The sequence below is a fragment of the Barbatula barbatula genome, assembly GCF_947034865.1.
Source record: "Barbatula barbatula genome assembly, chromosome: 13".
In the NCBI taxonomy this organism is placed as follows: Eukaryota; Metazoa; Chordata; class Actinopteri; order Cypriniformes; family Nemacheilidae; genus Barbatula; species Barbatula barbatula.
The window spans coordinates 24,214,991-24,233,058 of NC_136776.1; the positions used below are offsets into that span (position 1 = coordinate 24,214,991).

The window sequence follows — 18,068 nt, forward strand, 5'->3', positions numbered from 1 at the left end:
GAAACGTTTTTCTTGAAGAAGGAGAGCTGCAGTCATGTTCTATATTTATATGCGTCTTTACCTTAAAGTTGGCAACAGCTGCAAATGGTGAGACATTCTTATGCTCACAATGTCTCCTGAGTATTTGTCTTGCTATTCTGCTAAAGCAGATACAGTTTCCTATAGAAAAATCTGGACAAAGCTTTTATTCATCATTGTGTCATTTGTGCTCCTCCTTTTACTCCTGTCCTAGTCTGTCAAGAACACATCAAGAGAATTAAACCCACAACTTTATAAAGACCCTTTCTCTTGTTTTCTCTTGTCTCTACTTCTGTCAACACACTCTTGCGTTGGGAAACCAAGGGCATTGGCCTGTGCACTGCCATCTTTGATCGCACTTATTAATAAAAATGTTGGTACTGCAGAATGGCTGCAACTTTATACCAGAGACATGCGGACGCTCCCCTACAGCTAATCCAGGGCCAGGTCTGTATGTGGAGCCATGCCAAACAACAGCTTTAGCTCTTAAATATCCAAAGGACACAAAGCCATATAGGGAAGACACACGCTATCTTGAAATAAAGTCACACATAAAAACTATTTTCACATGTTTTACTGTCACTGATGTCTGTTGTCATGCTACAGCTGCTATCAAACGCTTCTGCCGGGTGACTCTTGGGCACAAAACTACATCTGAACACATGCAGCCACTATAGGAAGCTTTCTCTTGGTCAAACTCCAACCATCTTGAGCCAATTCTTACGAGCACATTTATGAGCAAACGTTTTAATTTTCCTCATCTGCATTTAATTTCCTTATACCGGGAAGCATTTGATTCCTCCGAATTGTTTGATTGGACTTTTTTATAAACGCGCTGCTGAACTAGCAGATGTCCTGAAACTCAATATCATGGTCATTTGACAGCTCCTCCACAGCACTTCAACCCACCTGTCAGATGAAGCCCAAGCATTAAAGAGAAGTCAAGCCATATCAGATTGAATCAGATTTATGGTCAGCCAAATGTTTGGCACATTTACTCTCACCAAAAGAAATGGGTAACACTTCAGAATGCTGTTGCATACTTAATGAGTAGTTAGACAAGAGCTGTATGAACACTTCAGAGTGATAAACTCAGTATCAGTAGCTAATAGCGTAAGAAAATAACATAAACCGTATGAGATTATCCACATTAACACATCAATTCAATGACGTGTTCAGCTTTAGCTCATCATACATTTTTTATTATTGCTCACTAGACAAGAAATACTTCCTTATGTGTGTCAAAAGACATGTTATTGGTCCACCTATTGTACTTATGTTTCATTGCCAGAGTCACCTTAAAAATGAAAAAACAGGTAGCTAACACTTTACATATGTTATCTGTATAATTATTTATAAAAGTAGTTTTAATGTATTAATAATGCTTTGTTATGCACCTTATGATACATTGTAATGTCTCATGAATAATTGTAATTAATGTTATGAATTATGAATTTATGAATTAATAAGGCATTATACACAAATGCTTGTGTAATTAAAAGCTATGAATTATTTTACAGTGGAAAGCAACCACGCTGACTGGTATGGTTGATTTCAGATGGATAAAATCTGTATCTACACTGTTTGAGGCAAAGCAGCCTGAAATTCCAATGATAAAACTCTGCATAAGTAAAATGATTTATACACAGAAACTACAATGAAGTTGCTCATCACTCAGTCATAGTACTGATAGTGTGTCTCCCATCAGGATAAAAATAACAACTCACATGTTTTTATAAACATGAGTTTAACATTGTCATATATAGAGAGTAAAACCCAACCCATAGCCAAATAGAGGGAGGCAGAACAGTTGATGGAAAAACTCAAGACCTTATAAAAGGAGACATCTTGGTCTTGCTCTTAAGGTCTCTCAAGCATCCAGTGAAGGTGAGTGAGCAAAGACTCTAAAGTGAAAACTTCATTGTATTACATTTTTTATTTATGTGAATTGTAAAACAGATTTCCGAAACACTTGTGTTTTACAGGTTCCAGCGGAAGCAACCCTGCACATTTCTGGCCTTGAGATTCAGGCAACAAAGTGAGAAGAACGTTTATTGCAGTGAATTACTGGTAAAACAACTTTGTGAATGCTGCAGTTAAAATGAAAATTTTGTCATCATTTACTCACCCTCATGTCATTCCAAACCTTTATGACTTTCTTATTTCTGCAGGAAACTGTTGTGAATGTGGGAAAAAAAACAGTTCTGGGGCACCATGACCTATCATAGATGTTATTTTCCTGGTAGTCAATGGTGCCCCACAGCTGTTCGGTAACAAACATACTTCTGAATATCTTTTTATCAGCTGAACAAAAGAAGTCAAATAGGTTCAGAACAACTTGATTACAGAGTGTGCAAATGTTGACATTGAATTGAATTTTCATTTTAATGTGAACTATTTAATTCTAGAAAGAATATTGTGAGAAGTTGGCCTGCCTAATAACCATCTTTAACAGTGACGCGATAACCAGCTTGTTCCTAATGGGTTTGTCGTGTGCCGCATCCAGAGTGGACAAAATAGAACATTATACTGGGTTCTAATGGGTTCTATTGTCTTTGGACGTGTTGTGCGACATGGTGTTAGAGGTTTCTAGTAATACTGAAGACATTGATAAGCTGGATCAGGCATGTTTGGTTAGGGTTGGAGCTAAACTTTGCAGAGCCCTCTAGGAATTGAGTTTGCCAACAGTGATCTTAAATATAAAATATCTTAAATATGTTTAACAGAAAAAAGTCATCATGGGAGATGGGGAAATGGAGTGTTTTGGCCCAGCGGCCATTTACCTCCGCAAGCCAGAGAGAGAGAGAATTGAGGCTCAGAACACCCCCTTTGATGCCAAAACAGCCTACTTTGTGACGGAAGCAGATGAGATGTACCTGAAGGGTACTCTTGTTAGTAAAGAGGGTGGCAAAGCTACCGTCAAAACTCACAGTGGGAAGGTAAGTTAAAATAATAAATCTTCAGGAACTACTGTCTGTTATATCATACACATCCTAATAGCTGGTGTTGTTTGTTGCCAGACGCTCACGGTAAAAGAAGATGAAATCTTCCCCATGAATCCTCCCAAGTATGATAAGATTGAGGACATGGCCATGATGACCCACCTCAATGAGCCTGCCGTGTTGTATAACCTCAAAGAGCGTTACGCAGCATGGATGATCTACGTAAGTCCAACCAAAACACTTTTTATTCCTGGGAAGAGGATGATGTTGCACTGAAACACTGGGCCGTCATCTCTGTTTCAGACCTACTCCGGCTTGTTCTGCGTCACTGTCAATCCCTACAAGTGGCTGCCGGTTTACGATGCAGTTGTTGTGGCGGGTTACAGGGGCAAAAAGAGAATTGAAGCCCCACCCCACATCTTCTCCATCTCTGACAACGCCTACCAGTTCATGCTTACAGGTAAGAGGATTCATTTATTTGCTGTTAAAGATTTACTGTCAGAAAGTGAAGCTTTTGTAATACTAAGGGACTTGAACCCTTAATAATATTTCATGGTTTTATGTCAGATCGTGAGAACCAGTCTGTTCTGATCACGTAAGTTCATGTTTTTATATCTCATTCTTCTAATTATTAATGTAAAATACATAGAAGTTAGGTGAATAATGATCTTCTTGAACCTCCAGTGGAGAATCTGGTGCAGGAAAGACGGTGAACACAAAACGTGTCATTCAGTACTTTGCCACCGTTGGTGCAATGTCTGGAGCCAAGAAAGTAGAACCTGCTGCTGGAAAAATGCAGGTAAGCCAAAACCTGAAGATAACCTATTGATTACAATGCTGGAGCTTTCCTTTATTAATGACCTATCATTCTCTGAATTACATTCAGGGCTCACTGGAGGATCAAATCGTTGCAGCAAACCCCCTGCTGGAGGCTTACGGTAATGCCAAGACTGTGAGGAATGACAACTCGTCCCGTTTTGTAAGTTTATGTGGTCAGATGTGTTCAGTAATATGTTTATATTTGTATTAACTTTGCTCTAAAAATATATTAAATTATTTCAAGTTCTATTAAAGCTATTCCAAAAAATTTGGTCTCTTTAGGGTAAGTTTATCAGGATTCACTTTGGACAAAGTGGTAAATTGGCTTCAGCTGATATTGAAACATGTGAGTTGCATTGTTCTCAACTAAACATAGGTGTTTTATTGTTGGACCAACATATTGTTAAGTAAAGCAAATGTTATCCTCTAAAGATCTACTGGAAAAGTCAAGAGTCACGTTCCAGCTGTCTGCTGAGAGGAGCTATCACATCTTCTACCAGCTCATGACTGGACACAAACCAGAGCTGCTGGGTGAGAAATCTACGGCTGTGTGTGTTGCATAAAACAACATCTAAGAGCAGTAATAATTTAATGAATGTGAATTCTTTCAAGAGGCCCTGCTTATCACCACAAACCCTTATGACTATCCAATGATCAGTCAGGGTGAAATCACTGTCAAGAGCATCAATGATGTGGAGGAGTTCATCGCCACTGATGTACGCGCACAACAGCATTAATATATGCCTTTAAAGTAATTTTTGTGCTCTCTAATGTGTGTATATTTAAACGTTGTTGCAGACTGCTATAGACATTCTGGGATTCACCGCTGAAGAGAAAATAGGCATCTACAAGCTGACAGGTGCTGTAGTGCATCATGGTAACATGAAGTTCAAGCAGAAGCAGAGAGAGGAGCAGGCTGAACCTGACGGCACTGAAGGTGAGATGAAGCCTTTACACTCATCATACAATCATTCACATTATCGCTGACCCATTATATGATAACTATGCTTTCTTTAGTGGCCGATAAAATCGCATACCTCATGGGCCTGAACTCGGCAGACATGCTAAAAGCTCTCTGTTACCCCAGAGTGAAGGTCGGAAATGAGTTTGTGACCAAAGGCCAAACCGTTCCACAGGTAATAATTAACACAATTAATGGCGGTTAAAAGGGGAAAACAGTGATGTTTATGACAACTGAAAATAATGATCTGCATACTCTGTTGAATTCCCAGGTGAATAATGCAGTCTCAGCTCTCTGCAAGTCAGTCTATGAAAAAATGTTCTTGTGGATGGTCATCCGTATCAATGAGATGTTGGACACCAGGCAGCCCAGACAGTTCTTCATTGGTGTCCTGGACATTGCTGGATTTGAGATCTTTGATGTGAGCATCAGTTGTTAATATCTCTCTTAGCATCTGAATGTAAGTGTTTGAGATAGTCATGAGAACTTGAGATTGCGTTGAAATGTCAGTTCAACAGCCTGGAGCAGCTCTGCATCAACTTTACAAATGAGAAACTGCAACAATTCTTCAATCACCACATGTTTGTGCTGGAGCAAGAGGAGTACAAGAAAGAAGGCATTGAGTGGGAGTTCATTGACTTTGGAATGGACTTAGCTGCCTGCATTGAGCTTATTGAGAAGGTACAAAAGACTTCAACAAATATTACACCTCAACATACTAAATGACAATTCTATTTGGCTTGCACTTGAGCTTAAATATTTCTCCTCTAGCCAATGGGCATCTTCTCCATCCTTGAAGAGGAGTGCATGTTCCCCAAAGCCACAGACACCAGCTTCAAAAACAAGCTTCACGATCAACATCTTGGCAAAACTGCAGCTTTCCAGAAGCCCAAACCTGCCAAAGGCAAAGCCGAGGCTCACTTTTCTCTGGTGCACTATGCAGGCACTGTCGACTACAACATTTCTGGCTGGTTGGACAAGAACAAAGATCCACTGAATGACTCTGTTGTGCAGCTCTATCAGAAGTCATCAATCAAACTTCTTTCGTTCCTGTATGCCGCTCATGCATCTTCTGAAGGTATAACTGATAATCATGCAATAATTTACCTTCTGATGGTTCAAACAAGAATTTATTGGGAATGCCAAACCAAGCGTAGAATGTATTTGTAGTTGCTAGTACGTTACAGCACATTCTGTTTGACTGTAACTGTTCCTTTGTTGACTAGTAAACATAAAGCTATATGTAACCCTTCTCCTCAGCTGAAGGTGGTGGTGGAAAGAAAGGAGGCAAGAAGAAGGGCGGTTCCTTCCAGACCGTCTCCGCGCTGTTTAGGGTATGAGGTGTCTTTTGGTGACAGTGAAGCTCATCACAATTAAAACCAACCTCTTTAAGGCTAATGATATGAACAATATAACAGGAGAACTTGGGCAAGCTGATGACTAACCTGAGGAGCACTCACCCCCACTTTGTGCGCTGCTTGATTCCCAATGAGTCCAAGACTCCAGGTAAACCATTTCCCTGAATGTTTAAAGGTAGCTCTTGTTTAAAAACATCTATAAAGAATGTATTTATTCCAGGCCTGATGGAGAACTTCCTGGTTATTCACCAGCTGAGGTGTAATGGTGTCCTGGAGGGTATCAGAATCTGCAGAAAGGGTTTCCCCAGCAGGATTCTCTATGGTGACTTCAAGCAGAGGTACTGTAAATATCCCATCTTGTAATCTTTGCACTACTTCAGTTGAGCTACATATGATGTGTGCCAACCCATCTTTTCATCCGCATTTTCATAATTTTATAGCTTCATTAAAACATTACTTATTCTTGAATGTCCTCCAGATACAAAGTATTAAATGCTAGTGTCATCCCAGAGGGACAGTTCATTGACAACAAAAAGGCCTCAGAGAAACTCTTGGGCTCTATTGATGTTGATCACACCCAGTACAAGTTTGGCCACACCAAGGTGAGGTTAAATCTACACAAAGGAGAATGACCTTCTTAATGTTATAGCAGTAAAATCTTTAAAATATTGTTTAGGTGTTTTTCAAAGCTGGTCTGCTGGGTACCCTTGAGGAAATGAGAGATGACAAACTAGTACAGCTGGTTACCATGACTCAGGCTTTGTGCCGTGGATTCTTGATGAGGAAAGAGTTTGTCAAAATGATGGAGAGAAGGTATAATGTTTACAAGTAAAATAAAATGAAATGGTTATAATGAGTGATACTAACTGATTACACTCTACACAGAGAATCCATCTATTCCATCCAGTACAACATTCGCTCATTCATGAATGTGAAACACTGGCCATGGATGAAGCTGTACTTCAAGATCAAGCCTCTTCTGAAGAGTGCAGAGACAGAGAAAGAAATGGCAGCTATGAAGGAAACTTTTGAAAAAACAAAGGAGGATCTAGCAAAGGCGCTAGCGAAAAAGAAGGAGCTTGAGGAGAAGATGGTGTCACTCCTGCAAGAGAAAAACGACCTTCAACTTCAAGTAGCATCTGTGAGTATTGAAACCACATATTTATAGATCTCATTGGGTTTAAAAAAGAAACTTCCAGAAGTTAAACATGTCTTGATCCAAATTGACAGGAATCCGAGAATCTGTCTGATGCTGAAGAGAGATGTGAAGGTCTCATCAAAAGTAAGATCCAGCTTGAGGCCAAACTCAAAGAGACTACCGAGAGACTGGAGGACGAGGAGGAGATCAATGCTGAACTCACTGGTAAAAAGAGGAAACTGGAGGATGAATGCTCTGAATTGAAGAAAGATATTGATGACCTGGAGCTCACCTTGGCCAAAGTGGAAAAGGAGAAACATGCAACTGAGAACAAGGTAGACATTTCAATCACATATATTGTATAGATAACTCATTGTTCAGTCTCTTGAAAAGGAATCCAGTGAACAAATGTTTGTATTTAGGTGAAAAACCTGACTGAGGAGATGGCCTCTCAGGATGAGAGCATTGCTAAGCTGACCAAAGAGAAGAAAGCCCTTCAAGAGGCTCACCAGCAGACACTTGATGACCTGCAGGCAGAGGAAGACAAAGTCAACACTCTGACTAAAGCCAAGACAAAACTTGAGCAGCAAGTGGATGATGTAAGATGTTTGGCATGATGATTATTTAGCTGAATTTCCATTGATCTGTTGTTGTGTGTGGCAGTTAAATGCGCTGTTTTTGTAACATTAGCTTGAGGGTTCACTGGAGCAAGAGAAGAAGCTCCGTATGGACCTTGAGAGATCCAAGAGGAAGCTTGAAGGTGACCTGAAACTGGCCCAGGAATCCATAATGGACCTGGAGAACGACAAACAACAATCAGATGAAAAGATAAAAAAGTGAGTGTTAAAGATATCTCCAGTATCTTAAGTAACCTGTTTAAATTGACCACTTACAAAACAATCTTTTTTTGACAGGAAAGACTTTGAGATAAGTCAGCTTCTCAGCAAGATTGAAGATGAACAGTCTTTGGGAGCACAGTTTCAGAAGAAGATCAAAGAACTTCAGGTAATCTTCTATTGTATTACGAAGCAATTGAACCTGGAAAAAGAAAATCACATTTTCAGTATGAAAACCTAAGTTAATGTTTAAACATTAGGCCCGTATTGAGGAGCTGGAGGAGGAAATCGAGGCCGATCGCGCCGCTCGTGCAAAAGTGGAGAAGCAGAGAGCCGATCTCTCCAGGGAACTTGAGGAGATCAGCGAGAGGCTTGAGGAAGCTGGTGGTGCCACCTCTGCCCAGATTGAGATGAATAAGAAGCGTGAAGCAGAATTCCAAAAGTTGCGTCGTGATCTGGAAGAGTCCACCTTGCAGCATGAGGCTACAGCAGCTGCTCTCCGGAAGAAGCAGGCAGACAGCGTGGCCGAGCTCGGAGAACAGATCGACAACCTTCAGCGTGTCAAGCAGAAACTGGAGAAAGAGAAGAGTGAATACAAGATGGAGATTGATGACTTAACAAGCAACATGGAGGCTGTGGCTAAATCAAAGGTAATCACAACAATGTGACATTAAATGGACAGTAAATAAAGTAAACGTTTAAAACAACTGTGTTCTTTCAGGCTAATTTAGAGAAAATGTGCAGAACTCTTGAAGACCAGCTGTGCGAACTCAAGGCCAAAAATGATGAAAATGTTCGTCAGTTAAATGACATGTCTGCCCAACGTGCAAGACTTCAAACTGAGAATGGTAAGACACGAGTACACAACACAATGAAAAATTATTAAATAAGTAACATTGTTTCTACATGACATTTTACGGTGACTTTAAAATTGAATTTTCAAGGTGAATTTAGTCGGCAACTGGAGGAGAAAGAAGCGCTTGTTTCACAGTTAAATAGAGGAAAACAAGCATACACACAGCAAATAGAGGAACTGAAGAGACACAATGAAGAAGAAGTAAAGGTAAAGTTTCACAAAATTCCCAAAGCACTGCATAGAAAGTTGAACACTCAAGAATTAAAACATTCTGCCTTATAGGCCAAGAACGCTCTGGCTCATACGGTCCAGTCTGCCCGTCATGACTGTGATTTGCTCAGAGAGCAGTTTGAGGAGGAGCAAGAGGCAAAAGCCGAGCTTCAGCGTGGAATGTCCAAGGCCAACAGTGAGGTGGCTCAGTGGAGAACCAAATATGAGACTGATGCCATCCAGCGCACTGAAGAGCTTGAAGACTCCAAGTATGCAAAGAAAAAGTCTCAAGGCAACCATACTTGATGTGACTACCATATCAACATTTACTATGATTTTCCCAGGAAAAAACTGGCCCAGCGTTTGCAGGAAGCTGAAGAATCTATTGAGGCGGTGAACTCCAAGTGTGCTTCTCTGGAAAAGACCAAACAAAGGTTGCAGGGTGAAGTAGAGGACCTCATGATTGATGTAGAGAGAGCAAATGCATTGGCTGCCAACCTGGACAAGAAGCAGAGAAACTTTGACAAAGTAAGAAAAACATGAGTCATGTGCGCATTTAAAATTGATCCATTAAACTTAGAGTTGATGACCTTTGATTTATCCTTTAATGGCCATTTAACTATCATTGCACTTACATAATTGTCAGGTCCTGGCAGAGTGGAAACAGAAGTATGAAGAAGGCCAGGCTGAGTTAGAAGGTGCTCAGAAAGAAGCTCGTTCTCTCAGCACTGAGCTTTTCAAGATGAAGAACTCCTACGAGGAAGCTCTCGACCAGCTGGAGACTCTGAAGAGAGAGAACAAGAATCTGCAACGTAAATGACACTTTCAAATGGCATATCTTGAAAGAAACAACAATTTTTATAATTGTTTTGTTTACCTAAAGAGGAGATTTCTGACCTGACTGAGCAGCTTGGAGAGACTGGAAAGAACATTCATGAGTTGGAGAAAGCCAAGAAGACTGTGGAGTCTGAAAAGGCAGAGATCCAGACTGCACTGGAGGAAGCTGAGGTACTGCTACGTTTAACCCATAGAAAAATCTATTACTTACACTGTGAGTCATCCTTCTAGTGTGTTAATAAAACCCTACTAATGTTTATTAGGGCACCCTGGAACATGAAGAGTCCAAGATTCTTCGTGTCCAGCTGGAATTGAACCAAGTCAAGAGTGAGATTGACAGAAAGCTTGCTGAGAAAGATGAGGAGATTGAACAGATCAAGAGGAACAGCCAAAGAGTGATCGATTCCATGCAGAGCACTCTAGACTCTGAGGTCAGGAGCAGAAACGATGCCCTGAGAGTCAAGAAAAAGATGGAGGGAGATCTCAATGAGATGGAGATTCAGCTGAGCCATGCCAACCGCCAGTCCGCAGAGGCCCAGAAACAGCTCAGGAACGTCCAAGGCCAACTCAAGGTACTCTTCTTTCTGTAAAAACTCTTTACAAAATACTGTATCTACAGTAGATTAGAATCAAAGCATATCAAAGTGTCTAACATTGACCCACTTAACCTGCTACAGGATGCCCAACTGCACCTTGATGAAGCCATCAGAGGACAAGAAGACATGAAGGAGCAGGTTGCCATGGTGGAGCGCAGGAATAACCTGATGCAAGCAGAGATCGAGGAGCTGAGAGCTACACTGGAGCAAACCGAGAGAGGCCGTAAAGTGGCCGAGCAGGAGTTGGTGGACGCCAGTGAGCGTGTGGGACTGTTGCATTCTCAAGTAGGAAAGCATATTATAGCACTAAACTGGACAAATTGAGTTTAAGATGACAGTGAGATACATTTAGACTAACACTCTTAATGTCTCACAGAATACAAGTCTTATTAACACAAAGAAGAAGCTTGAAGCGGATCTGGTCCAGGTTCAAGGTGAGGTGGAGGATTCAGTCCAGGAGGCCAGAAACGCAGAAGAGAAAGCCAAGAAGGCCATTACTGATGTAAGTGTTTACAATATTTATTATTTCTTTGCTTGTTAACTATTTTGTGGATTTTAGTGTTCTTGTTATAGTTAATTTTCACTTGCTTTTAATTTAGGCTGCCATGATGGCAGAGGAGCTGAAAAAGGAGCAGGATACCAGTGCTCACCTGGAGAGGATGAAGAAGAATCTGGAGGTTACTGTCAAAGACCTTCAGCATCGTCTGGATGAGGCTGAGAGTCTGGCCATGAAAGGTGGAAAGAAACAGCTCCAGAAACTGGAGGCCAGGGTAATTTTGAGTGGTTAGCAGCTCAGATTTATGGATTCTCACACATCCTGAATAATGCAGAGGTTTATTGGATTAAAAACAATAATGCTTTTACTGAAGGTGCGTGAGTTAGAGGTTGAAGTTGAGGCTGAAGAGAGACGTGGTGCTGATGCTGTTAAAGGAGTGCGCAAATATGAGAGGAGAGTGAAGGAGCTCACCTATCAGGTAAAACAACTGGAATTAGTGATTTATCACCTTACATCACTTGTATTCATCAAATAAGAGAAGCAACACTAATTACACTTAAAGACTGAGGAAGACAAGAAGAATGTGACCAGACTCCAGGATCTAGTGGACAAACTGCAGCTGAAAGTAAAGGCCTATAAGCGTCAGGCTGAAGAAGCTGTGAGTCTAATATTTCATGCCCTGATCTGAAAATGTTTTCAAAACATCCACTGTCCTAAAAACAATCCTGTGATATGGACATCCATCACAGGAGGAGCAGGCCAACTCTCACCTGTCCAGGTACAGGAAGGTCCAGCATGAGTTGGAAGAGGCACTGGAGCGTGCTGACATCTCAGAGTCCCAGGTCAACAAGCTGAGAGCTAAGAGCCGTGACGTTGGGAAGGTAACCTCACACAAAGCGCTAAAATTACATGTTAAATGATTTAATTGTAGTCTGATAATCTCTGATAACCAACTGAATGGATTCTTGTCCTAATCTTATTAATTTGAAGAGTAAAGATGAAGAATGAAGCTGAGACACCATAAGACCTACAAGCAAGCATATAATATGACTTACATGTACTGCAACTTACTACATGTATCCATTAAAAATGCTATATTTATACCGCTGTCCATGTTGTTCATTTAATGCCGAAATATTATATTATAATGTTTTTAAGATAAACTTGAAATGATTCAAGTCTACATTATATTTGGTACACCTTTATACTAGTGCATATTACTGTTTGTTGTGCATGCATTCAGAGAAGCTCCTTTTCCATGGCACTATTGGTAATGCCATCCAGTGAACTTGAACACAATCTTTTTACTCAACTCTGAGCTATCTTATTAACAATACATTTTAAGCCACACAGTGGTGGCTTATCATAAACACCTGCAAATAGTACTTTAAGCATTATTATTATTAATACTAGTTAGCCAGTTTAACTTGTATTTCGATCTTTTGAAAACTGTAAACTCTGTACCTCCATATGCCCCCCATGGGGATTTATCGTATGGATGTGGCTATTGCAGACAAATGGCAGCAGTTTGTGTGGCACTTACAACCAACTTTGGCATAAACCCACATATATATGTCAGTGGCAAGCGGTGACTATTTAAACGGGTGCTAAATGGGATCCATTCACAAAATTAAGTTTAGATATATTTACGGTAGTAAATGTACAAAATATCTTCATGGAACGTGATCACTACTCAATATCCTAATGATTTTTGGCGTAAAAGAAAAATGGATAAATTAGACCCATACAATGTATTGTTGGCTGTTGCTACAAACATGCTGTGCTACTTATGACTGGTTTTGGGGTCCAGGGTTTTTATCGTCTGTTGGCATCCAACGTAATAGGTGCATCACCGCCACCTCTAAGCTATAGTTCTAAGCTATATTCTATCCATTAGCCCAGTCTTTCCTTATAAAATCAAAGAAAACTCTGCTATTGATCTCACTTGCCCCTTTTAATAATAATAATAATAATAATAATAATACGTTTTATTTATATAGCGCCTTTCCAGAGCTCAAGGACACTTTACAATAAACAAACAACAAAAAAAAGGCGGTTGACAAAGACAGCAGACAAAACAACAGTAGATAAGAATTGGGTGAATGGGCAGCACATAAAAAATAAAAAATTGAAATAATAATTATGAATTGTGACATTCTGAAAAAAGGTGAGTTTTGAGCATGGGTTTGAATTCAGAGATAGTGTTAACAGAACAGAGAGATCGGGGGAGAGAGTTCCACATTTTGGGTGCAACAACACTAAATGATCGGCCCCCCATTGAAGCAAGGCGATGCCGAGGGACAACGAGAAGGCAAGAGTCAGAGGATCGTAAAGTGCGAGTCGGAGTGTAGGGGAGGAGCAGGTTGAAGAGATGAGGAGCCAAGCCATGCAGAGATTTAAAAGTGAGAAGGAGAATTTTAAATTTAATATGGTAAGCCACCGGGAGCCAGTGAAGATCATGCAGAATTGGGGTGATATGTGCAGAACGCTTGGTGTGGGTTAGTATTCTAGCAGCAGAGTTTTGGATATATTGCAATTTGAAAATGGAGCTGACAGATAAGCCAATGAAAAGTGCATTGCAGTAATCAAGTCGTGATGTGACAAAAGCATGGATGATAGTTTGGATGACTGACGGAGGTCCGGTGAAAATAATCTCAGTTTTGTCCATGTTAAGTTTTAGAAAATTTGAATGGAGCCAATCTTTTATTTCATGCACACAAGTAGAAATTTTGTCGGGTGTGATAGATAGAGTTGATGTAAAGGTAGTATATATTTGAATGTCATCAGCATAAAAATGATAATTAAAACTGTGTCGGCGGAGGATCTCTGAAAACCAGATTGAAGCGGATCGAAAAGATTATTTTTTACTAGAAAAGACTGGAGCTGGGAGGCAACAGTACTTTCTAATAATTTAGCTATGAAGGGTAGATTTGAAATAGGACGGTAATTAGATAAAACTGAGGGATCAAGGTTGGGTTTCTTGAGAACAGGGGTAACAGCAGCAGTTTTGAGTGGCAGAGGGAATATAGCCGAGGTAAGAGATGCATTGATGAAGTGAGATATAGGTGCAGAGATAACTGAATGGCAAAGTTTCAGAAGAGGAGTAGGAGCAGGGTCGAGACGAGAAGATGAAGGGTTGGATTTCAGGATTAACTCAGAGACTGAGGAAGGAGAAGTCAGAGAAAAGAGAGGCAGGGATTGACCAGGTTGATTCGGCAGATATCTAATATTCGTGGCATCATTAGACAGGCACTGGTTTACAGCATCTGTCTTTTCTAGCAAGTGAGCCAAGAATGAAGTGCAAAGTTCATCAGAAGCTAGGGCGACATAAGATGGAGGTTTGGTAAGTTTGTTTATTGTGTTAAATAATGCTTTTGGCCTGTTGCTTGATTTATTAAGTGTATCAGATATAAAACTAGAACGTGCCAAGTTCAGGGCCGAGTTGTAGTTTTTGACATGTTCAAAAAAAGCTGAATGGTGAACAGCCAGGCCAGTTTTCCTATAGTAACGCTCAAGTCGTCTACCAGTGGCCTTTAAGATGCGAAGCTCAGGAGTGTACCAAGGAGACGAATGTGTGGAAGGGACCCTTCTGATCTTAACAGGAGCATGCTTATCTAAGATATCTGAGATTGTGGAGTGATAGCTTGAAAATATCAGGCAGGGAGAAGAGATATCGAAGACATCATAGAGATTAGAAGAGGCAATGGACGAACAAAACGATGCCGTATCAACAGCTTTGAGATTGCGGTAGGATATAACAGTTGTTGAACATTTCTTACGGGTGGGCAGGCTGAAGCTAAAATCAAGAAATTTATGATCAGAAATGCCAGTGTCAGTGGAGGCGATGGAAGATATATTGGCCCTTGATGTACAGAACAAATCAAGGGTATGACCACGTGAATGCGTAGGAAGATTAACATGCTGAGTCAGATTAAAACATTCAAAGACAGAAAGTAACTGACTGGTGCTAGAGCAAACATCATCAACATGAATATTAAAGTCACCAAGCAGTAAAATGGGAAATGACAATGAGCAGGCAAGGGTCAACAGTTCACTGAGTTCTGAAAAGAAGTTGGACAGGACCATAGGAGATCGATAGAGCAAGATTATTATTAGAGAGTCCGCCTTCAAAACCATGTACTCAAAAGTATTGGTGTCATGAAAATCAAGTTGCTTGATTCTGAGGTTGTCACGATGGATGATAGCAAGACCACCCCCTTTGCCATGGAGTCGCGGTCTGGACAGATACTTATATCCATCTGGCGTAAGTAGATTTAAATATAGAAAATCTTCAGGTACTTGCCAAGTTTCGGTGAGAAGAAAAATGTCAAGTTTATTGTCAGCGATCATTCCGTTGAGATAAGAGGCTTTGTCTGTAATTGATCGACAGTTCAGAAGTGCAAAGTGATGATGCGAGAGGTTCGAAATAGATGTATGTTGATGATCGCTTCCAGTGAGGTAGATCAGAGAGTGCTAAATGGTGGGACCGGCAGGTAGTTGTCTAGTTGTTGGCGATAGTCTTTTGTTGGTCCAGATGCATGGAGGAGCATCAGGTTTTGAACAATAGGAACTCACGAATGTGCGCAGCGAACGGTGTATGTATCTTGGGCGACGAAGAATCCCAAGTCGCTGACAGTATTCATACGTCCTCGGATCAAGACGCGGGTGGCAGTTAAAGGCCCTCAGTTGTGATGAAAAATATTTTATATCCATTACAGACGCAGGACAGGAAATGAGGCAGAGGAAAAAAGAAAAATATGTTTTTGCCCAGAGCATGTTAATACTGAGAAAGTGAGAGCCCAATCACAAGCAGAACCACGTTAGCCAAACCCTGAATAACACTTCACCAAAACAGCAGACTAAATAGGAGGCAACGCACCCAGATAGTAAGCAGTAAACAAACAGCGCAACTGACAGAGAGAGCGGTAACTCACCCATCCGAGGAGCCGAGCGTGGTAGCGGTGTAACAGGGTAGAGAGCTCGCAGCAGCCCGATGGCAAACTTATCAACAGTTCAGTTCAGAGATCAGCAGTGAAAAAATTAAATAGTCCAACCAGGCGCGAAGCAGCTACACAGGCACGCACAGCATTCTCAACGTCGGGGTAGTCAGAGAAAACAATCCAGGTCAGGGACCAATAGTGAGTAGCGAAATAGTCAACAAAGAGTTCCGATGACAAAAATAAATAAATAACCGGAAAAAAAAAACGGAAAAAAAACCCGTGCAACAGGACAAACAGTACAAACAAACCAGGATGCGAAGCGGCAGCATAAACGCGCACAGCGTACTCGACGTACTCGTACTCGTTTTATCAAACTCTAACCTTCTTCATTTCTTCCATCATACCAATCCTTTCCTTGTTCATACTCGCTACACTAAAGAGTCACATGTGACATTGTTTCCTCCACTTGGCATTGGTCACAAAGTCTATTTGGATGCTTTCCTATTATTTTAAGAGTACTGTTTAAATTGGAATATCCTATTATTACTCTAAGTCTTTTTGCCTTGGGTTCAATTGATTCAATGCTTTGAAAAGCTTTGTTTCTCCCATGCTGCAGATCCACAAGAGGGCACTCCCCACAGACCCCATATTCACTCTGGACTACTATTCCCACAATCCTTAGCATGGACTTATTGTGTCTAATTATTTTCACCTGTGTCTCATTACCCCTGTCCACATAAGCCTGGTTTGTTTCCTGTAACTATGGCTGTGCACCATGGTGGATTGGTGAAGTCGATTTGGTAATGTTCTTACCTTGTGATTTGGTTACCACTACTGCCTGCCCTGACCATCTCCTGGATTGAAGCGACGTTTGGATATTCAAACCCTGAGGCTAAATGCAGTTTTATAACAATTTAAATCTCCTACATTAACACAACACACATTTATCACAGACTTTAATTTATGTTTATGTCTCTTATTGTAATGTGTTTTTGCTGAATTAAATGTTCTTTGTGGTGAAATGGTAGCATGCAGAAGAAACTATTGTTTTTTGTTTTGTGTAATTTCCTTTCACATTTTTTCCACAGCAAAAGGTACTTATGTAACAAACATGCATTTAATATAACGTCTCCAAGATTTTGGTTTTTACTGTTTGTTTTTGTATAAAGAGTATTGGCCAGGGTCTTAAAGTCCGTTGAGTTTGTGTGGGAGTGGTGTTTTTGGGAAATGTATTTAGATAAGGCCAGCATCCACAGGTGTGGTAAGCGAGTTGGGATGTTTTTGCATTTTGGTTAGTATGAGGTTTCTACATATTAGTTAAGCACAGGGTTTCTAAAGTGCTGCTAAGGTCTTGTGATAGTTCCAGTGTCTGCAGATGTGGTGAGCATGCTGGATGTGACTGCAGGTCTTGAACATTAGGGTTAGGGTTGTAGGGCAAAAAACGAAGGTTGCACCCCTGGTGAAGTGCACCCCCCCACACATCTTTCGAAGGGATGTTAGTAGAGACTTGAAATTGTGTATATATATACTAATTGGCGGACGCCCTTTCCAAGCATTTTTCTACACGTTTCAGGCCATTTGGAGTCGATCTGTATAGTTTTCTAGAGACACTTTTTGTAAAAAGGTTCAAGGGGTTGTACTTGGCCGAAAACACGCTCTAAACAGTAGAATTTGGAAAGGTGTCATTCAGACCTTTCCGACAACACCCGTATCGCGTTTCTAGTCCATTCCTACACGGAGTTATAACGTTTGTCCGCCAGGCGGCGCTATTTTTTGAAAAAGTGGCCATAACTGTGCGTAGGAAGGTCGTAGAGAGACGAACGAAGGCTCGTCGGAAAGGCCTCGCCCTCGCCTTTCGAACGGAACGCGGTCCGACAATTGTTTCCGAGCCTTTCGATGAGATGTGTTGCAATTCGTGTTCATTTCAGAGAGTTCCTAACCTTAGGTTTAGAGTTTGGTTCGGAGGGGGGTTAGATGAATTTAGCCGAATTGTCCAACGACCAGAAGGTGCCTGACCTTAGGGTAAGAGTTTGGTTCGGATGGGGGATAGATCAGATATGA

The 18,068-nt window shown here is 40.8% G+C and overlaps 1 protein-coding gene across 1 annotated transcript; it reads left to right on the forward strand.

Annotated features, from left to right (window-relative positions):
• The first annotated feature begins 1,787 nt into the window (after nucleotides 1–1,787).
• Nucleotides 1,788–12,124, forward strand: LOC306902872 (myosin heavy chain, fast skeletal muscle). Its single transcript, XM_079471750.1, has 41 exons — nucleotides 1,788–1,905; nucleotides 2,004–2,088; nucleotides 2,745–2,957; nucleotides 3,039–3,182; nucleotides 3,264–3,420; nucleotides 3,528–3,555; nucleotides 3,645–3,759; nucleotides 3,847–3,939; nucleotides 4,062–4,125; nucleotides 4,212–4,310; nucleotides 4,392–4,495; nucleotides 4,578–4,716; nucleotides 4,797–4,915; nucleotides 5,012–5,161; nucleotides 5,251–5,421; nucleotides 5,512–5,818; nucleotides 6,001–6,074; nucleotides 6,159–6,246; nucleotides 6,319–6,436; nucleotides 6,577–6,700; nucleotides 6,775–6,911; nucleotides 6,984–7,239; nucleotides 7,329–7,571; nucleotides 7,659–7,835; nucleotides 7,927–8,072; nucleotides 8,151–8,241; nucleotides 8,333–8,722; nucleotides 8,794–8,920; nucleotides 9,017–9,135; nucleotides 9,211–9,407; nucleotides 9,483–9,666; nucleotides 9,785–9,950; nucleotides 10,022–10,146; nucleotides 10,239–10,547; nucleotides 10,653–10,856; nucleotides 10,948–11,073; nucleotides 11,171–11,341; nucleotides 11,441–11,545; nucleotides 11,630–11,725; nucleotides 11,817–11,948; nucleotides 12,058–12,124. The coding sequence occupies exons 3-41, from the start codon at nucleotides 2,757–2,759 to the stop codon at nucleotides 12,073–12,075; spliced, it is 5,814 nt and encodes a 1,937-aa protein (XP_079327876.1). The 5' UTR covers nucleotides 1,788–1,905; nucleotides 2,004–2,088; nucleotides 2,745–2,756; the 3' UTR covers nucleotides 12,076–12,124.
• The last annotated feature ends 5,944 nt before the right edge of the window (nucleotides 12,125–18,068 follow it).